Source organism: Adiantum capillus-veneris, chromosome 4, assembly GCF_014529385.1.
Source record: "Adiantum capillus-veneris isolate H3 chromosome 4, ASM1452938v2, whole genome shotgun sequence".
In the NCBI taxonomy this organism is placed as follows: domain Eukaryota; kingdom Viridiplantae; phylum Streptophyta; class Polypodiopsida; order Polypodiales; family Pteridaceae; genus Adiantum; species Adiantum capillus-veneris.
The window spans coordinates 152,255,146-152,277,668 of record NC_140934.1 but is presented as its reverse complement, the minus strand read 5'-3'; the positions used below and the strand labels follow the sequence as shown (position 1 = coordinate 152,277,668).

The 22,523-nt window shown below is 43.0% G+C and overlaps 1 protein-coding gene and 2 pseudogenes across 1 annotated transcript; all 3 read left to right on the top strand.

Moving 5' to 3' along the window:
• The first annotated feature begins 11,222 nt into the window (after positions 1–11,222).
• LOC147460175 (uncharacterized) lies at positions 11,223–12,638 on the top strand (annotated as a pseudogene).
• A 1,219-nt stretch (positions 12,639–13,857) lies between these two features.
• On the top strand, positions 13,858–14,879 carry LOC147460174 (uncharacterized; annotated as a pseudogene).
• A 987-nt stretch (positions 14,880–15,866) lies between these two features.
• LOC147460173 (uncharacterized) lies at positions 15,867–17,133 on the top strand. Its single transcript, XM_086511275.1, has one exon. The coding sequence runs from the start codon at positions 15,867–15,869 to the stop codon at positions 16,446–16,448; it is 582 nt and encodes a 193-aa protein (XP_086367401.1). The 3' UTR covers positions 16,449–17,133.
• Positions 17,134–22,523: the final 5,390 nt, after the last annotated feature.

The window sequence follows — 22,523 nt, the reverse complement described above, 5'->3', positions numbered from 1 at the left end:
CTCTGATTCAGTTACTATTGGTGTGTATCTTATACCAACTGGTCGTAATCCTGGTAGGGGTGGTTGTTGCCCCAACACCAGTTGTGGTCTTTCTACACCTACAGGTCCTGGTAAGTTGCCTGCTTGATATCTAGGCATCAGTGGAACTTGAGGGGAAGCTACTGGAGCTTGGGGAGCGTAAGGTCTCTCTCTCACATATCCCTTGTTATAATAACATTCCTCAGTCCCATGGTTTGTCCATTTTTGTTCAATAGCACACCACTTGGGCTGTTTAGCCTGGGGTTTGGCGTACAAGTTGATCTTTTTTAGCACTTCATCTACGAGTTGCTCCTGGTTAACCGCTACTTCTCCTGTCGGTGCTGTCTTAGAAGACTTGCTTCCACTTTGTTGTGAAGACGAATCATCATCAAGGTCCTTGAACTCCCCTTCTTTGTAGACCGCACAATTGTCCACAAGGTACCGAGCCTCCTTGGTCAAATCATTCAACGTCGTGCTCCTCTTCATATGTAAGTATTTCTGGAGATCTGCATTTCTTAGTCCTTGGATAAATATCAACATAATTCTGGACTGAGTTGGCAGTTCTTCAACAGGACAGAACTTAACATATCTTTTTAGTCTTAGGGCTGCCTTTCGTATAGATTCTTCATCTTTGTTTGAATTTATGGATTTGTGAGACGGTATTATGAGCTATTCCCCTTTGAGAGAATTCCTCGATAAACTCGTCAAACACTTTCTCCATCGACTCAAAGTCTCTACGCTCTACAGAGTCAAACCAAGTGGCAGCATCATCCTCTAGGGTTAGTCCAAACCCTGCAAATTGGGTAGGAAAATCTAACACCTCTTTGGCTCTAATTACACGCACAAAGGCTGCAACATGATCTCTTGGGTCTATGCTTCTTGTGTATTTCTTGTTTACCCATTTTTGCACTTGAGAGGGTCTAATTCTTCGATGGTCTACAAACCTCATCATTGGATACCCTCATCCTAATCGATACACCTCCTCATGTCTTCTGTAATAGGCTGGTCCCTCTCCCAATGGTGCTCCTAAGCCATAATTTCTAACGGTTCTCGCTGGAGGTGGTTCTTCTCTTCGAACTCGTTGTATGGGTGGTCCTCCAGGCTCTGTTGACCCTTGTGTCTTTGGATTACTCTCTGCCTGATACCTTGAATAGAGTGGTGGTTCTTGCAAATCCCTGAGCCCTCGTGCGGCTTGATAACCATCTCGGTTTCGGTCTGGTTCCATTGTTGCACTCTATCGAAGCCATGCCTGCAATGATTGGCTAGTTTGCTGGTTGGTCTTGGTTGTTGAATGCTTGCGATCGGGTGGAATGTGAGGTTGCGTCATACTCATCTGAAAAAGGATTCGTTGACTTTCTTGGGGTATAGGTGGCTCTTGGCACTTCCTCAGGGGCATATGCTGATGCTTCTGGACCTGTTGCCCTCTCTACCTCCTCTGGGAGAATACATTGGTATTCTAGCCCGTATCTATCAACAAAAACTATGCCCTTCCCCGTAGCAGTTTCATAAGAGAATAAGTAAAGAACCTTGTCTTTGCTTAATTCATTTACGTATGGTTCTTTGCTGCGAAAGTAAGAGACTATACCCTCACTCTCATGTTTGTAAATTCCCACGTTCTCGTTATAAGTTGGAACCCTGGTTGTTTTCTTATCATACATAAAAATAGCTTCGGGCCGATCAATGTTTGGTGGCGGTTCTTGAGCTTCTGAAACCATTTTCCCTTTCGCCATGTTATCTCCATATCTGTTGTAATCTTTAGGGTTACTAACTATTAAATAGTGGTTCCCCTTTTTGTCTCGAAATCTATCTCCATCATCATACACTCAGATTATCTCCAATCTTTGAGCTGGCCTCTCTGTTGAAGATGATGAAACAGGAAATAGAAGGAAGACAACAACTCAGAGTAGGAAGAAGATGGAGAAGGAGAAGACACAGAGCTTGTGTACGAGATCTCTGTAGTCTCTCTCTCTGTATTAGAATAATAGTGTATACAAACTCAGAGCTACAAAGCTTATATGAAACCCTAAGAGATAAGGTGTCCTTTCACACCTGATGTCCAGGGGGAAAAACCCAGTGGGAGAAAAGTGCCCCTGGTGAAGCGCGTATACACACTAACACTACTACATGTCTACAAATCCCCCCTGTAGTGATAGTGTGAATCCGTACAAGGTAGCAGATCATCATGTGTATGAGAGTAAGCCCAAAGCTTTTCGGAAAGCTTCAAACTTTTCTCGTGATAACGCCTTCGTAAATAGATCTGCAATGTTATCCTGTGTAGGACAGTAAGTTAGTGTGATCTCCCTTGCATGTAGCCTTTCCCTGACATAGTGGTAGTGAACCTCTATGTGCTTTGTTCTTGCATGAAATACTGGATTCCTTGCAACTGCCATAGCACTCTGACTGTCAGTGAAAATGGTAGTGGGTGCCTGTTGACACTCACAAAGATCTGCCAATAACCTGCGTATCCATACACAATCAACTATTGCCGTGAAAGCTGCCCTGTACTCAGCTTCACAAGTTGATGTAGCCATTGTGGGTTGCTTCTTGCTTAGCCAAGATATACATGCATTTCCCAAGAAAAAACAATTTCCACTTGTGGAATGTCGTGTGTCAAAATCACCAGCGCAATCTGAATCGCAATCTGAACCATCTGAAATGGTAATCAAAATCTTACCAACGCCTTTGATTGGATAAGAAGAATTATTTGCACATGTCACCTTCTTTCCTGCTGGAGCTGCATCCAATGAACAAAACAAATCCTTCCTTGAAGTAATATGCCTGGATGCACCACTATCAAAGTACCAAATCATTTGTGTCTTGTCAACACTGTAAGCAGAAAAATCTGAACATACTACAAAAGCATAAGAATCCTGCACAAAGTTTGCAGACTCTTCTTTAGCTGTAGAAGAATCACCAGAAGCTGAAACAACCAAACTTGACTCTTTCTTCTTTTCTTTAGCAATTCGCTTTTTACACTCACTAATGTAGTGACCAGGTTTCTTGCAGTAGTGACATTTACCTTTCTTCTTGGACTTGTCGGAATCACCTTTAGACTTCTCTGAAGACTGTCCTGCACCAGACTTGGAGTAATGAGCACTCTCTTTACCCTTGTTTTTGTTCTGTACAACAAGAGCATGATCCATACCATCCACCTGTAAAGACTTGTTCTTACGTGATTGATCCTCCTGCAATAGCAAAGCCACTAACTCTTCGAAATGAAGAGGCTTAGGATTAGCTCGCAAAGACAGAGTCAAAGAAGTCTGAAAAGTCAAATAAGATGGTGGTAGTGAATTGAGTGTTTTGGAAACCAAGTCCTTCTCTGGAATCACTTCATCAATGCTAAGCAATTGCTCTTTAAGATCCCTGATTTTTGTAAGATGCTCGACGATATCGTCACCTTCGTCCATCTGTATTTTGTCAAGTTGTTTCTTCAAAAACTCTATTCTGGAAGCGTTTCTTCCTCCAAACATAGCTTGCAGAGTGTTCCAAGCATCCTCAGAAGTTCTGCAAGATCTGATATGTGGTGTGATTGTCCTCTTTATGGTTAAGGCAATCAAATCCATAGCCTGTGCATCTTTAGTATCCCATCTCTTTTGCTCTGGAGTGACATGTGAGGGTCCTGCACCAACAGCTGCACCACAACCAGGCGTGGCAGGTGCAATGCTAACTGGACGAACTTCATCTCCAGACACATAATCCCACAATCATTTACCAACCAAAACATTTTTGGCCATAAAAGACCAAAGAGAATAGTTGGTACCATCCAATTTGTCTTCGGATGTAAACGCACCAAAAATCTCTTTCTCCGTAGATTGAGCCATACTGTGGATGCACACAAGAGAGAAAAAGAACCTCCAAGAGATTCACAAATCTCCTCTCTAATCCAAGCAAAACTCTACACAAAATCTCAGCACAAAGCTAAGACAAGCTGCTTCCCAAAAGAACTGTTTACCTGAAGAAAATCTGTCAAAAAGCACACCCTCTTGATCTAAACGCCTCCGAAAAGTAACTTCTGCTACGCTGCTCAGAACAAAATTCTGAGGGCTCGAATGGCTTCGAAAGGGGGGTAAAACTGCAGGTCACCTGAACAGAATACTCCCGGAACGTCGAGGATGCTCCCACGAGCAAATTTTCTGAAAACTGCCTGAAAACTGCGATTGCGCGCACAGACGCGAAAACGCAAGTAGAGGCTCTGGAAATCACCTTTCTCTGATACCAATTGTTGAAGATGATGAAACAGGAAACAGAAGGAAGACAACAACTCAGAGTAGGAAGAAGATGGAGAAGGAGAAGACACAGAGCTTGTGTACGAGATCTCTGTAGTCTCTCTCTCTGTATTAGAATAATAGTGTATACAAACTCAGAGCTACAAAGCTTATATGAAACCCTAAGAGATAAGGTGTCCTTTCACACCAGATGTCCAGGGACAAAAACCCAGTGGGAGAAAAGTATCCCTGGTGAAGCGCGTATACACACTAACACTACTACATGTCTACACTCTCTTCGATACAAATGCACTTGCGGCCTCGATAGTCAGAATAGACTAGGGCCCCTCTCGAGTTTGTTCCCTCTAAGAAGATCACCGTGAGCTTGGAATCATTCAAAGGATTTTGGGAGGTGCTTCCTCCTCGCATAGGTCCATCATAGGTGAAACCCCCTGGCTGTTGACTACCCATCATGAAGAAATATTTGTCTGACGAAGTGTCAATATCACTATCTTCCTCAATAATTGGTGCTAGCGGATCTAGCCTTGCCTGAGTCACACTCTCTTCGGTGGACACTAAGCTACCTTGGTTACCTGCCACCTTTTGGTCTCTAATAATGTATCTTCTTGATCTTAAATTCATCAAACTTATCAATGCAATTTATCACAAATCCAACCACTCACCTGGCAAAGGGTCAGTTTATGCACAACTTCTTGCTTTGTTGCTGAATATACCTGTACACAAGCGTTTTAATTTTGGCAATCGAATCAAAGCATTTATCTGCTAGAGGTTATCTTAGTAATGGTTGGTATACTGGAGAGTTAATCTCAACCACTTCTGTATTTTATACACTGCTGATGTTCTGGATTAGGTCTGCTAATCTGAAACAGTATTGCCCTTAGATGTTGGTCAATTTACCCGAAAAAGTCTGAATTCAGTCTTTGCTTCGTCAAATGGGCAAACAAGGTCCAATTTCAATTCTGAAAGAAGTTCTGGCACCCTTAAGACAAATGGAATCTCACTGTCTATGCCAGGTCAAATTTTCTTTGCAGTATGCCCCAATAGACATCCTACACGTAGGATGTCTCCTGCTGTGTTTTGCCTGGATTTTTGCACTGTTATTTCTCTTTGTTGTGCTGAGCTTACAGCTGCTTTTATTTTTTGAATTGGACACCTATTAGCTGGTCAATGAGTCAGAAATCTGTTCCAACAGCCTGTTGCTGATATTGATCAGTCTAATCAACTCCAAATTGGATCAAAATTGACTAGGAGACTTGCCTTAGGCTATATAACACCTTACTATGCTCAAAGTCAAAGTCTGGCTTCAATTTCATGCTTTAGACATCCTATGCGTAGGATGTCTTTTTCATCAGAATGGCTTCAAACTCAAAGCCCAGGCTCCCCTTGAGTTGCTGATCACTTTGGTATACTCAAAATTTAGTTTGGAGTCCAAAATCACTCAGAAGACATTCTATGCGTAGGATGTCTTTTTGGCCTCTTTGACCCCAGATTTGTCCCATAGCTTTCCCTTGATGTCAGTAACCCAGTGGTATGCTTAGATTTTGGTTTGGATGTCAAAAATCCCAAATTTCAACTGTTCTTGCCTTTTTTCAGTCAAAAGTGCTAAAGTCTGCTTTGAATCCAATTTTCTCACCACAATGAGGTGAAACCCCTTTCAGTCACTCAATATATCATGCAAGACATGCTCATGCAACCATCTAATGGTTTTGGTCTCAAAATAATGTTTTGGCACTATTTGGGTAGTATATCTGGCAATTTCAGTCTATCTGGCCTTATCCTGTCAAGATATGGCCAAATTTCCACTTTCTAGTTGAAATCAGGGTAAACCCTGGTCAACTCAAAATCCCAAAATTCCTCCCAGATTAGCCTGTAGACATCCTACGCGTAGGATGTCTCTTGCTTGAAATTAATTTTTTTAATGACAGGAATGCTCTTGATGCTCTGTAGATCTATCAAAAACACTCACAGTAACTTTTGGACTTCAATTAGGCTTTCAAACACACTTTTGCGTATTTTTGCGTCTTTTTGCATCTTTTACAAACTTGTAATGACTTTACCAAGCAAGTGTACATGCATGAAATGCTCTAGATCGTGAATCATGATGTCCTACTTACTCTACTCCTACCTATCATGTGAAATGGTGATAATGGTGTTTTTGGTTTCTTTTTGGCCTCTCCGGACTCTCAAGCTCTCCTCTCACCGCTTCTACCACTCCAACTCCTACTCTAGAACTCGACTACCACCTAAAACTACCTAAGTCAAAGGATCTAGGCCAGACACACGCTTCCTAGACTCCCTCTAAGACCTAGAGAGTCCTCCACCCTCTGATCCTATCTAAATGTAAAGCGAGACTCTTAGCAAGACAAAAATACCAATCCTCAAGGATTAGTCTCGGTCACCTACCTAAGGTTTTCGTCCCCGGCACCGGCGCCAATGTTGGATGGATAAGCCGCGAAGGACGTCAGCACAGCGAGAACTAACCTAACATGTAATGTCAGCTAAGGACGAAGCTCGACCCACAGTTGCATGGAAGCAATGATAAGGTGTCAATCTACACTCGACCGACTGATCCTAACTAATTCCTACAGAGGTCTCTACCAATTGTCTAAGTCACAGCCTTCAAGAGTGCATAAGAGAAAACTTCTTACAACGCTTTCTAGAGCCGAACACCCATCAAACAATCTCGAAACACCATAGATCTTGAAGGAGACCCTACTAATACCAATAGATCACTCTCCCTAAGGTCTATGAACCAAAATCACGACCCGAAACACCTGGTGCAGAAACACGTAGGATATCTGGCCGAAATCTGTAGGTCTTCGTTAACGAAATCTAAAGTGCCTAATGTGTATTTCTACTCAATGTGAACGCGTGGATATGCTTCAATGCAAAATCAAACAACGTATGTTCACCCAAACACCCAAAACTGGACTGTACGCGCGCAATGTAGGTATCGGCGCGTAGCTCTCGTCGGGGGCAACACGCTGCACTTCTTCGCACTCAATTTTCGACCACCAGAGCACACATAGCGTCAAGATGAAACTCACACTCTCTCTCTCGTACACAATACGCTCACTCACAGACTTCAAAACTTGTTTTAAAATGACAAAAGGTTTTTCATTAAGGTCAAAAAGTGGTATATATACCTTACAATTTCTCAAACCCTAAAGCTCCAAAATCAACCATCTACTCAATCTAACTATCAAAACTGGGATACAATCTGGAAACTTCTGTAAGTTCTAATAATTACAAGGTGAAAAATCAGGTTTTTCTCAATGAATGAATAATTACAAAAAGAATAATCTGTCGAATAGTTAGATGCCGTGGGGTGTGTCCAGCTTCTAACAGTTTTTCTTTGCATGGATAAAAAAAACCATTTGTAGGTGAAAATGACAAAATTTTGTGATTTTTCGCTCTAGAAGACACCATTTCTACCAAAATTTATAGGGTGACTACCCCATACCATTGTCCAACTGCAATTCAAATTTTACATGAATTTGGCATAGTAGGGACCATGGGTTGCGATCCATGTTGGGAAAGATTTTCAACGGTGATTTTTGTAGTGATGAGGCGCATACAAGAGCATTTAGTAGGCTAAAGCTTTTGAGTTCTAAGGCTGGGGAACATGGATTGCGATCCATGCTCCACTCCAGCAAAAAAAATAAAAATAAATAAATGAATATAAATATAAATATAAAAAAATATATATATATCTCACACACACACACACACACACACTCGCTTACTCTAGCTCTGGAAAATGAAAATGAGCCCTAAGTTTCCCTAAATGGACTATATATGCCCAACCTACCCGGTGTCCCAGATGCATACTTACCTTCCCCGCCCAGACTTCCGTGGTATATCACTTGCGGCTCAGATGGCTCATCATTTGGATGCTCAGTTGTTGCTAATTGCCCTTGATTTTACAATTTTGATCTGATGCAAGTTGGCCAAAGCTTTGATGTGTCTCAAATCCTTCCAAACTTGACAAGCTTGGAGCTCTTGCTTTGTTGATCCGACATTTACTTTCAAAACTTGATTCCGACTCTTTTGGCTGACTTTAATGATTATTTATTCTTATTAGCTTAAAGTTAAATAGAATTAGAGAAAATTACTATTATTTGGCCAAAAGATTAGCCAAAATTATTCCACATTCATATATACATACTCCCACTTTGAGCATCATGCTTGTCAAAAATTGCTGATACGACTCATTATTATGCCCAATAAGAGGTAAATCTTGATAAAAACAACTAAAACTAAAAAATTCAAGCAAAAATAAACACAATTTATACACTATACACATGGATTCTCAACATCTAGCAACTTAGGATCTTGTAATAGACTACCACAACTACTACTACTCCCCCCTTCCCATCTTGACTCATCTCAAATGAAGGTTTGTGCAATGTGCATGGGTGCGAACAGCATGTCTATGCAAGGCCGTGTAATCTACCCTATTATGCCAATGGAAGAGATGCACACGGTAACAATATGTTGTGCAAGATGCAAGAATTGAATAGATTGTTTAGTGTCTTTTGTTGGTGAGGTTCCATATAAACTACGTGGTTCGAATTAAAGATTATGAATATGGCGACCTAATTTGTTCTTGATTTTTTTTTTGGGTGAATACTAGTGCCTTTATTTCCATGGTTAGTGTTTGCTTTGGTACCCACTTGTATTTTAGCGGTGGAGACAGTTGAGCTTGTTGTATGGTGGGTTGCTTTGATCTCCATTTCCATGTTATTTCCAACGATGGGGGTTGGTTGTGTGGTTTGCACTTTGGAACTCATTTATACTTGGGGTGGCTTGCTTGTGGATTTGTTGGTTGTTTGGGCTAACATTTTCAAGTATAATTTCTTTGAGGTTTTTGAGATTTTGTTGGTGCTCTTCTATTTGAGTGTCCAAGCACTTGCGGAGTGGTTGGCATGGGTAACCAGATTTTCTTTGATTTGTTTGCCATGATGGATTTCTTTACCTACATCTATTTGATGGGTTGTCCATTGTAGTTCAGAGTAGGCGTAGGATTCAACTCCTTCAATGATGGTGTATGAATGGTCTGTACTTCCCAAATATGATGAGCATGTGCCAAAGGAGTGACATGAGGCCTGCCATGAAGGTTTGCTTTGTTAAGATCTATATCCACCATTACATGGAATTGATGTGGGCATTGATGGTTATCTATATAAATTGACACGTTTTGCTAACCTACATTGACCATTGTCCCTCAATTTGCATATTTGAGCTTGATTTGATTTGTGATCAATTGTACATTTGGCATTTTTAAGTATGGAGAGTATCTCATTGCATTGGCTCATGCTCCACTATAAAAAATTGCTCGCTCCTTTGTTTGATTTGTGTGCAAGCTATATATGATGTGTAAATCCATACCTCCAAGCCAATTTGTCTTTGTCTAGATTTCATTGATAAGAGGAGGTGGTATTGTAAGCTACTAAAATTGGACATTGTTTGGTCATTCCCAACACTTCAAAATTTGAAAATTTGCTTCCTCTTGAGGCCATGTTTAATTTGCTTGAGATTTGTGCTTCCATTCTGTTGCATGGTGAACCTTTTCCAAAAATTTTGTGGTTAATGGTATATGATATTTCTTTAACTTGCAGCCATTAATCCAATTGGGCATCTCTTCTCTCTCTATTGTTGCAAGTTTTAATGCACCACTTTTCAACCTTTTGGAGTGTTGTTTTAAGTTGTAGACTAAGACATAGTCACCCTTTTTAACTCCTTGTTGATCACATGTTGATCATGGAACTCCTTCATGCGTTGTTGGCATGTGTGGCTCTCTATGGATGACCGAGAAAGCATGTGGCTTTTGGCTGTGAGAGAGCAAGTCGGTGTAGGCTCCCACCATGTGAACGGAGCACAGTTAGTGGTGTGTTAAGCGGTAGTAGAGGCGAATATCAATGGTTAGAGATTAAATGCGAGAGATAACTAAGGATTAGAACATAGCTAATGGTTGATAGTAACAAAGAGCAAGAAAATGACACATAATTTGATGTTGCAAACAAAAAAATTCTTCATATTCCTGATCTTTGACAACTTTGTTACAATTTAATCGCATACGCCAATGTTGGTATGCACCTTGATCTGAAACCCCTGATCAAAAATCCCCCAGCTGAAGAACCCCACCCTCCTGATAGCAAAATCTCCACCTCTTTTGATCCAAGTACTTCTCTTGAACCCTATGTTGTCTTTCTACCCAAGATTCTTCCTTTTTACAAACCCCTTATCAAAAATTCCTTGCCCATTGAAAGCAACATGTTTGCCGAGCGTAAGTCAATGCAGAATCCTCCTCTCGACGGGTAGTCCTTATCTTGACAATCTCAATCGAAGCTTGACAAACTCATTAACAACCATATCCAATCCACTTACTGTCTTGCCTTGTCTTCACTTCCCTACCCTTTCCTTGGCGGCTCTCCTCTGTTCATGCACCACTTTGATTGAGAATGAGAGCGAGAGGAGGAGAGAGGGAGAGAGATATAGCTATGGCTTCTTAAGGATGGCAAGCCCCCCCCAGAGAGATATTTTTTTGTGATGGAGCATATGAGGGAGAGTTATCCCTTTTGCATGAAGAGAGAGATCCCCCTATGGTTGGTTGCTCCCCTTTTGTTTCCTTTGCATGCTAACTCCTATTTCCAAATATAGCCTGCCACCAACTAGCGATGTCGCTAGAGGGCACCCCCCGATGATGTGGCATTCCAATTTTTTCCCTGCTGCAAACCACACAGAAGTAGCCCCAAATAGGAGCACCATAGCCTCCTGGTCCTAAATCGCTTCATGCTCGCGTTCGTCCTTAGTTGAGAGTGATTACATAATTTAGGATCATCACTCAAATGTAGCTATGAGCACAATAGTTTGACGTTTGAATCCAATTGCGTGCACATGCTGTTGTTGGGAGAAAAAGATGTGCCTTCTCGTCACTCATTTGTACAACCAAGCTCATGAAACTCTCTTACCAAGATGAAATATAAGAACTCTTTTATTGTTAGTGCATGTGTCATTTTCTTTCAAACCTTGGTACAGACAAACTGTGTCGATCTATGGAAGTGCAGGAAGTCGCGGCATGGCAGTTTGCAGAAAAATGACAAGGACCTTGAGCAGATATTTGATGGAGCCAGGTACATCGAGTTCGAGCACTCGCTAGTCAAAACTGAAATTGTTTTTTGCTATCACAGGTGGCAGGAGAAAATGCTTATATCCCAAGGTTGGGAACGAGGCAAGGGGTGTTGGATGTAGGTGCCATGAAGTTTATGCTATGGGATTTTGATCGAGGTGTGTACAAGATGATTGTGCACCCAAGGTGTGTCGGACCATGGAAAGTGTCAGCAACAACAGGTAAAGGGCAGTAGACGTGTGATAGCAGAAGGCTTGGACAGCAACCGGGAGCAGGTCCCACGAAGATGTGTATGCCAGATGTGGCAATTAGCAGGTCAGGCATCGGTTTTTAGTCTCTAATAATTAAAATGCTCGTCGATGCAGGGTATTTACTCTATGGCAGCTCTATGTTCCCATTATTTGGTCATGGGGTTCTTTTGAAGGAGTATTTCAAGGACAGAAGATTGAAGTGAGGTTAGTTGTCGTAAGTATGGCAAGTTCGGTATGGACCGCAATCGGGATGCCCTCCACTATCGGCAAACTACAAAGCTACTGAAGTGTGACTCGAAGGGGGCAGCCGCGGCTAATTGAAGATGGAATTATTTGGATTTGGTTATCATGGCCTTGAGGTCTACAGGTTTGGGGTGATTGCGGCTACGGTCAACTTTGCGTGGGGACGGCTGCTAAGTCGCATGAGAGGTCCTTTAAAAAAAAAAGATAGCCAAGCTATAAAAAAACGCTGGTCCGCAGTCGACGAGCAGCAGGTGAGCATGGAGGGCCGCCAGATGGCCGCCTAGAGGACAGGTGGAGATTGCATGAGGGAGTGGGCGCCGTTGCAACGCCACTTGGAGCCTGCATGCAGGGAAAGGAGCCAACTGAGGAGTGGCGCTGCAGTTGCATTAAACGAGGGAGTCGGATCAGTTGTAGAGAGGAAGCCGACCAATAGCGAGGTCTTTATTGGCCAGGGCTGCAGATGGTGGTGAGGAGAGAAGGGTTGCAAGGGTGTTGGAGGCTGCTGCAAGGCCGCCAGGGCTGCAGGAGCCACGGGAGGGCATACAGGACAGGGAGAGCGCAGGAGAGGAGGCTTGAAGAAGCCACGAGGAGTCCGCCAGGTGGCTGGTCATACAAGGCTATGCAGGAGAGGCTGAGGGCGGCCACGGGCTGCATCCAGAGGGAGTAGGAAAGCCACGAAGGGCTGCAGCTCATCGAGTAGCTAACGGGGCTGCATGGGGTGAAAAAAAGATAAGAGGGAGCGAGTTGAGAAAGGGGTTGGGCTTGTGAAAAGCGGACACGGCTACAAGCGGCCAATAGGGGTGCGCCATCTGTTGAGGTGGCATATGAAAAGAAAGGAAGGCCGAGAGCAGCCTGTGGGAGATTGACGCCGAGGACAGAGGATCCGCCAGCTAAGGTGTATTGTTGCAAGCCACCAGAAAGTGGGCCTAGCAATCAAACTAGGATGGTGATCTTATGGGGATCCATCATTGAACACCCTCTATGGGAGCTGGTTACATTTATCCGCGAATTTATCACTCTTTTCTCTCTCTGTTATTTATTGGTCTAGTATATGTGTATCTCCGAAGGCGATCGTTGTAAAAATGCTTTCTATACGGATGTTGGTGTGTACAAGTCTGCAAGCTTGAGGGCAAGCAGGTGTATGTCAAAGACTGGGTAGGGGTTTTTTAGTATCGATTGTTATTGGACTACCTATGTCACATGGTGCTCTACAATGTTATAGATGGGGGTAACATTGATGGGGGCTATATGAACCTACTTTGCAATCGAATCTATCTAGTCAGGGTTGGTCAGTATCAGGCTTGGGCATTAGTTGTTTGTAGATTGTGTATCTGGATGTGTGTTTGCTAGGGGATAGGGGTGTTGTGAGATCACTGAGCTATATAGAGGCATCGAGTTTATGTGTTGGTGGTTTTCCCATTTCCCTCTTTCCATCTTGTCGTACCCCCACGAAGGACCCACTGACTGCTTGCTAATAAGCTGCTCGTGAGTCAAAATAAAGCAGGAGTTTGGTCCAGTGTTCAAAGGAGATGGAGATGCTGACGATTGGATAGCCGATTTTGAGCTATTTATGCTGACAGTACTGCGGATAAAAGGTGATGAAGCAAAGCTCCAGACTCTACCTTTGGTGCTACGAGGTAAAGCAAAGGTTTGGTTCGATGGCTTGGAAGATGTGCACAAGCAGAATTGGATTGGATTTCGAGAGCAATTTCTACAAAGGTATTGAAAGGTGGTGTCGGCTTCAGAAGCAGATGCGAAGATCAAAGGTTTGCAACAGGACGTAAATGCAAATTTTGATGCTTTTGTTGATAAATTTGAAGCTTATTGGGGGGATTTGACGGCTGCTACCCAAGAAACCAATGCGGGATATTTGAAGCTCGAAAGGTTTCTATCCTATTTGCATCCCTATGTTCGTGAGAGGGTGGAATATGAAGATCCAAGCACTTATGATGAAGCCGTCAAAGTTGCCAGAGCAAAGAGCCGAAAGATGAAGAAGAAGATGGAAGCAAGATTGCTACAATTGGCAATCACGGTAGCCAGTGGAACTAGGCCCAAGCAGATTGAAGAGCATCATGAGGTAAAAGCTTCTTTTGTCGATATGAATGTGATCAAAGCACATAAAGCTAATGTCAGGGTAGAAGAGGTAGGAGAAGTGCCAACCAGGCTCAACAGTTGCAGAGAGGAGTCTACCGAGTACTACCTGATGTGCTTGACCAAGTGCCTTCAGAAACAAAAGCAGGGGAGAAGATAGCTGAAGTGCCAAAGTCAGTGAGCTTTGTGGAGAAAGCCGAGTTGTGTTTGAGCTATAGCAGTGTCTTGGATACGGATAGCACATGGGAAACGGAGTCCGCTTTCTCAAGGTATGAGACATATGATGTTATGTATATCGATAATGTGGTCAAAGAATAGCAGGTTGTAGGGGAAGATCCAGTTTGCGAAGACGAGGGGGGTGTGCAACCCTCTCTCTTGCCTTGTGATGGTCAGGACATGCCAATTGAAGAGGAATGTCTTGATGAAGATGATTGGGGATTCGATGAGCCGGTGGTCCATGTAGATGACGAGTCACAGGTTTTGGTTGCTAAAGCTATGGCGAGGATACAGGATATGCAAGGCTATGTGCCTGCTCCATTACCACTTGAAGAGCCTACAGATGAGGTTTTGTCAATGTTTGTTTTGGATGATCGGACGCCGCAGGTTGTGTTTTTCAAAGACGATGAAGCTAGGGGGAGCTCACTAACCGATGGCCCGGAGACACAAGATGTAGAAGATATGCAGGGTGTGCAGGTTTGTTTTGGGTGTGGAAATGGTCCATGTATACAATTTTTTGAAGGGTGGTGCTATAAAGGTCTACAAGACTGGTTGGCTGACAAAGTTATAGGTGCAAAGCAAGGAATACTTGCCTATGTTTTACAGACGGATGACGATGATCAAAGCCATATGTTTTATCCAAGTGGACTCTATGTCATGCTTGGGGGAGCTGTGAGCTTTCCATTTGACCCTGGCGGGTGATGCAATAGCATATGCTTTTCTCTCTATATCTATCCTATCTATATAGCCACTATCATTTTTCTTATGCAGTCTATAGCTCTATGTATTATCTAATTCTCTCTATACAGACTTATTTTACCTAAATAATATTGTGGTTGAGCATTCAATGCTAAACAAGGGGGTGGTCAATGATGGTACAATCAAACTGTGTCGATCTATGGAAGTGCAGGAAGTCGAGGCATGGCAGTTTGCAGGAAAATGGCAAGGACCTTGAGCAGATATTTGATGGAGCCAGGAGCCAGGTACATCGAGTTGGATCACTCGCTAGTCAAAACTGCAATTGTTTTTCGCTATCACAGGTGGAAGGAGCAAATGATTATATCCCAAGGTTGGGAACGAGGCAAGGGGTGCTGGATGCAGGTGCCATGAAGTTTATGCTATGGGATTTTGATCGAGGTGTCTACAAGATGATGGTGCACCCAAGCTGAGTGTCGGACCATGGAAAGTGTCAACAACAACAGGTAAAGGGTAGCAGACGTGTGATAGCAGAAGGCTTGGACAAGTACTAGGTGCAACCGGGGGTAGGTCCCACAAAGATGTGTATGACAGATGCGGCAATTAGCAGGCCAGGCATCAGTTTTTAGTCTCTCATAGTTAAAATGCTCGTCGATGCAGGGTATTTACTCTATGGCAGCTCTATGTTCCCATTATTTGGTCCTGGGGTTCTTTTTGGAGGACTATTTCAAGGACACAAGATTGAAGTGAGGTTAGTTGTCATAAGTATGGCAAGTTCGGTATGGACCGCAATCGGGATGCCCTCCACTATCGGCAAACTACAAAGCTACTGAAGTGCGACTCGAAGGGGGCGGCCGCGGCTAATTGAAGATGGAAATATTTGGATTTGGTTATCACGGCCTTGAGGTCTACCGGTTTGGGGTGATTGAGGCTACGGTCAACTTTGCGTGGGGACCGCCGCTAAGTCGCATGAGAGGTCCTTTTTAAAAATGAATGCCAAGCTATAAAAAAACGCTGGTCTGCAGTCGACGAGCAGCAGGTGAGCATGGAGGGCCGCCAGATGGCCGCCTAGAGGACAGGTGGATATTGCATGAGGGAGTGGGCGCTGTTGCAAGGCCACTTGGAGCTTGCATGCGGGGAAAGGAGCCAACTGAGGAGGGGCGCGGTAGTTGCATTAAACGAGGGAGTCGGATCAGTTGTACAGATGAAGCCGACCAAGAGCGAGGTCGCTATTGGCCAGGTCTGCGGTTGGTGGTGAGGAGAGAAGGGTTGCAAGGGTGTTGGAGGCTGCAGCTGCAACGCCGCCAGGGCTGCAGGAGCCACGGGAGGGCATACAGGATAGGGAGAGCGCAGGAAAGGAGGCTTGAAGAAGCCACGAGGTGGCCCTGTTATAGGGAGTCTGCCAGGTGGCTGGTCATACAAGGCTATGCAGGAGAGGCTGAGGGCGGCCACGGGCTGCATCCAGAGGGAGTAGGAAAGCCACGAAGGGCTGCAGCTCATCGAGTAGCTAACGGGGCTGCATGGGGTGAAAAAAAGATAAGAGGGAGCGAGTTGAGAAAGGGGTTGGGCTTGTGAAAAGCGGACACGGCTACAAGCGGCCAATAGGGGTGCGCCATCTGTTGAGGTGGCATATGAAAAGAAAGGAAGGCCGAGAGCAGCCTGTGGGAGATTGACGCCGAGGACAGAGGATCCGCCAGCTAAGGTGTATTGTTGCAAGCCACCAGAAAGTGGGCCTAGCAATCAAACTAGGATGGTGATCTTATGGGGATCCATCATTGAACACCCTCTATGGGAGCTTTTGTCTACTTGATATTGGTTACATTTATCCGCGAATTTATCACTCTTCTCTCTTTGTTATTTATTGGTCTAGTATATGTGTATCTCCGAAGGCGATGGTTGTATAAATGCTTTCTATACGAATGTTGGTGTGTACAAGTCTGCAAGCTTGAGAGCAAACAGGTGTATGTCAAAGATTGGGTAGGGGTTTTTTAGTATCGATTGTTATTGGACTACTGTATGTCACATGGTGCTCTACAGTGTTATAGATGTGGGCTATATGAACCTACTTTGCAATCGGATCTATCTAGTTAGGGTTGGTCGGGATCGGGCTTGGGCATTAGTTGTTTGTAGATTTTATATCTGGATGTGTGTTTTCTAGGGGATGGGTGTGTTGTTTGATCACTGAGCTATATAGAGGCATCGAGTTTATGTGCTAGTGGTTTTCCCATTTTCCCCTTTCCAAGGTTGATAATGCTTTGAATAAAAATTCCTCAATGCCACATGTTTCTCACTCTTCTCTTCCACCTATGTCTACAACTCTCTCTCATGAACAAGCAAATGGTGTTGATAAGTTAAAAGATGCATTAATGGAATACAAAGATGTATTCCCAAATGATTTACCACTAGGGTTATTGCCAACACGGGCTATGTAGTAGGCTATAGATGTGGTTGTAGGCAATAACCAGTAAGTAAACCACCCTATAGAATGAGCCATTCTGAGGCTGTTAATGTGGAACATCAGCTTGTTTACTATTTCAGTAGAGGTTTTATAAAACCTAGTCCTTCACCATGGGCCTCTCCCATCTTATCAATGAAGAAAAAAGACGGTAGTATGTATATTTGTGTAGACTATCAAGGATTGAATGTGGTTCTTGTTAAGAACAAGTACCCATTGTTGAGAGTGGATCAATGATTTCATAAGCTCACCCAATCTCAGACCTTTACAAAGATAGATTTATGGTCAAGGTGTCATCAAGTATGCATTAGGATTGTAAGGTCCCCACCCCGCCGTATCAAACGATGGATCTGATGGTGAACCTGGTGACCATTAGATCTATAGCGGAAGAAAACAAAGTGGTTCAGGGTTCAGCTAGCGGACGATCTCTTATCACAAAGTGAGTCGAGTTCGAGCCTACTAGCAGTGAGATATAGCTCCACCTCGCAGGGGAAGTGTACTTAAACTATCTAGCGATCCTAAGACCCACCTTCCAAGAGGAGACAAACCTCGAGTGCCTTTTTCTCCATGTTTCAGAGGCACATACACTTGAGGCTTCCCCGCTCTAGGGGCAATGAGTATTACTAGTATCGATTTTAACACTATGGGGACAAAGAGTTCCTGACCAATCGGGACCACCCTTCTCATAGGCATTGGCAACTTGAGCCAAGCCCCCACTTTCCACCCCCACACTCACACTTCCTTGTGTGTCCTAATTACTACAACAATGATTGTTCAACATAAACATTCATTGATTAGATTCCGATTCACAATGTTCATTAAGACAGCCCTTCAACCAGTATTGCAAGCGGCACCAAGACAGTATTCTAGTAAAAATTCTACTCAAACTTATTCATTAAAATTCCAATGTTCTGGAGGTACAACATTCCCCCTCCAGCAAGAGTTTACTCCTCCCGTTGTCGCCTAGCTGCCCATACAAGTAGGTATGTCCACCGCATAGAAAGCACGACTTGGACATTCCCATTGCTTATCCAACAGATGTGGGTTCCCACCGCTTAACCAGCAGACACATGTATCCACCGTTTAACCAGCAGACGTGGATTCAAGAGCCCTTAACCAGGAACTCTGCCCCTGTGATCAGGAGGGGGTTCATGACTAATTCAACCTTGGAAATAGAATGAACATGCCGAGCTAAATTTTCCCTAGCAGACATTCTTTCCTATTGCAAACATTATATCCGTCAATCATTTCTTTCCTACTTTAGACTTTAATATACAAATGAATTCAAATGCCGAGGTTTTCGTCGGATTTCTCCAACATGTTTGGGGGTATATTCTTTCATAGCTAAACGTGTGCAATGTTAAATTAAACAACTGAATAAAATTGTGACCTACCTCTTCTATTTCTTCGTCAATGGCTCGTGAGATGGCCGGTGCTTGTTCGTCCATGGGAGCTTTTCCTTTCCCATTCCCGTTGCTCGTTTCCTCCTCGCGGTCGTGGGCACCACCGAAGCGAGTTCTCTTAACTGGGGCCATTTTACTCACTACTTTAAATGATAAACATGAAGAAAAGAGCTAAAGACCGAGAACATTATAAAAAACCGAATGGTAGATTAGAATCATTAAAGAATCCTCCTTATGCAAAAGATTAGATTTTTCCTTCGAGACCTAACAACTTTATGGATAGTTCTTTACTTGCCCTATGGGAACTGGCTCTAAAGTTAATCACTTGGCTTAGATGATTAAGAAATTCAGAATTTTACTAATTGATTTACAAGAGAGATGAAGTAAGCAAGCTCAATCACTTTCCTAGTGAGATTTGAAGATGCAGAATTACCGCAGGCATGTGTGATGGAAAATTCTCTTCTTCACTATAACATATGCGCGGTATTATCGCTCACATTACCGCAAAAAAATAAACAAACTTGAAATATAAGAATTCCCATACGCGGCAAATAGTGCGGCAAAGCTAGCGGTAATGGTCTAGCGGTAACTGATGCGGCAATATTTCCAGAAATATTACCTCGTGCTTTGCTGCAACAGTACCCACACATATTACCGCGTCAGGCTTATCGCGAGCATTACCGCGAAGGGATTTATTATAAAAAAACAGATGACTATTTGGATTGTCCTTTGCAGGACCATCCAAAAGGTCATCTATTTTTTTATTTATTTTAGTTATTTTACAGAATTATTATTAATTACAACAAAATATCACAATTGGACAATACATTGAGCCTAAAAAAGATTGATAATTTCATTTACATAAGTGGAATTACAATTGGGGGAGGTATTGAGCCAAAAAATGATAGGTATTGCATTTACATAAAGGGCAAAAAAAGCCCGCGTGTACAAAATAGAGTATGGTCATGTGGGATAGGGCAAACGGGGCCAGCGTATACAAAATAGAGGATGCTCATGGGGGAGTTGACGACATTTCACGTGGAACTCCTTGACTCTGCAAAACCATAAAAAAGAAACAATTAGCACTTTGTTATTTAATATTTGATATAAAATCAACAATTTGATTATTTAGATAAGATTAAACTTACATGTTGCAGACTTCTGCACACATTTTCGAACTCCTCTCGAGAGATCATTTGATTTTCAAACAACCAACACCAAGTTTGATACTCGGTATGGTTCTCTCTATATCTCTGCACTTCTCTGGTCGGGCGACTCATGGTAATGTTATACTGACAAAAAATAGCAACCAATTAATTAAATGAAAAACATTAGATTTTTTACAATAAAACTAATATTTTTACTTACATATTTGTCTTTCCAAGCCGTTTTTCCTCCCGAACCATAATGCGGAGGAGTCTGATGGGATCTGGCCTCAACTTGACGCGTGTACATCCTCGCACCGATTGCCCTTTGGTCCTCTTTCTCGCCCATAGCGGTCTCCCACTCCACATCATGGACATTTCCTGGCTGATAGCTATGCTCTGGAGACTCCATTGTCTTCTTTGCCGCTCTCCTCACACTAGATTTTTTGTTCTTCAGAAATGCTTTGACATGCTCTTGCAACCATTGCCTTGAGAATTGTTGCCCCTCAGGGTTGGGGAAACGCATGTGCATGGTTGTCTCTATATATGTGAGGTTGTAGGGATCTTGCTGATCAAATTTGAGAAAACAATTGATATATGTGGAGTGGATTAATTGGTTGACGTGTGTGCGGAATCTCTTGCCCTGTGCTGTCCCGAGATCTACCATACCTCCTCTATGAACCTGGTATTATAGCCCGCGAGCATCTGGTGAAGGCATGTCATGGTCCTCATCTTCTGCTGGAGCAGGGAGCGGTGACTGTGGAGGAGAATCTGTAGTACTCCCCCCCCCCCCCCCAAAACAACAACTAGCTCCGCTCCCTCGTCGAGATCGACCGGCGCTAGCGCGCGAGCTGCCCTGACGCTAACTGCCAGAAGAGCGCCGACGTGAATCTGGGACAGAAGGTGGGATAGGTGATGGATAGGTGGACGCCCAACGGCGTCGGACCCTGGGGCGTTGCACCCAACGGCGTCGGACCCTGGGGCGTTGGACCTTGTGAAGGAAAAGTTAAACCTGGAGCTGTAGCTGGAAAACTCTGCAAGTATGGAGTGCCGCCAGTCGAAGTAGAGACCTCTGATAATCCAAAATCTGCTAGCTGCGCCGGTGAATAGCGCTGTGTAAGGGTCTGCTCTGAACCTAACCACTCAGCCCGAAGACGCAATGCCCTCTCCACATCTGAATCGGTCACAGGTATGGAACTGGACCCACCTAGAGCGTCTCGAAACCAGTCGAACCCTGATGATGACTGCTGAGGTGACGGCTGTGAATGATAGGCAGAGAGAGCGTCGGGATATGACATCCCGTCTGCCATGAAATCCTCAATGCTGCGAAAGCGTGGTGTGGAAGAAGAAGACATGGTTTGCATTTATCACGACAAAGATTAAACTAGGGTATAAAATTTGAATATATGATTAAAAATTTACACATTGATTTTTTTCAAACATTGGATTTTTTAACATTGGATTCTCTATAGTATCCAATGTTGAAAGAATCCAATGTGGAAAGAATCCAATGTGTGTCTACAACCTATAAAAGAGTCTTACAAAGCCTCGAGTGCTAATAAGATATTAGTGTGTGTATTGACTAATAAGAGATTATTGTGTTTATGATTAGTGTGATCGATTGCGTGATCACTTGGACGGTCATTGGGGACTAATACGTTACCTACGACTTAATCATGGAGGTATGTTTCTGTTTTTGTGTTGATTGTTGTTTAATTTAACATAATTAGTGTGTGTTTTAGTGTTGGCTTGTTTAATTGGCTTGTGCACACACTAATTAGTGTGTGTTAACATACACTAATTAGTGTGTGCATTGGCTTGTGCACACACTAATTAGTGTGTGCATTAGATTGTGCACACACTAATTAGTGTGTGTTAAAACACACTAATTAGTGTGCGCATTAGTTTGTGCACACACTAATTAGTGTATGCATTGGCGTGAATAATTGGCTTGTTTAATTGTCTTGTGCACACACTAATTAGTGTGTGTTAACATACACTAATTAGTGTGTGCATTGGCTTGTGTAATTGGCTTGTGCACACACTAATTAGTGTGTGTTAACATACACTAATTAGTGTGTGCATTGGCTTGTGCACACACTAATAGTGTGTTTTAACATACACTAATTAGTGTGGGCATTAGATTGTGAACACACTAATTAGTGTGTGTTAACATACACTAATTAGTGTGTGCATTGGTCAATTCCATTGGTCAATGCACACACTAATCACACACTAAATAGTGTGTGTATTGACCAATCACATTCGCCAATGCACACACTAATCACATACACTAAATAATGTGTGTATTGGCCAATCCAATTGACCAATGCTAATCCAAAACTAATTAATGTGTGCATTGACCAATCACATTGGCCAATGCACACACTAATAGCACACTAATTAGTGTGTACATTGACCAATCACATTGTTCAATGCACACACTAATCACACACAAATTAGTGTGTGTTAATGAGCACTAATTAGTGTGTTCATTGACCAATGCACACACTAATCACACACTAATTAGTGTGTGCATTGACCAATCACATTGGCCAATGCACACACTAATAACACACTAATTAGTGTCTACATTGACCAATCATATTGGTCAATGCACACACTAATCACACACTAATTAGTGTGT

Excerpts from the sequence above, each read along its gene's own strand:
- LOC147460173 (XM_086511275.1), top strand. The coding sequence starts at position 15,867 with ATGCCAAGCTATAAAAAAACGCTGGTCTGCAGTCGACGAGCAGCAGGT.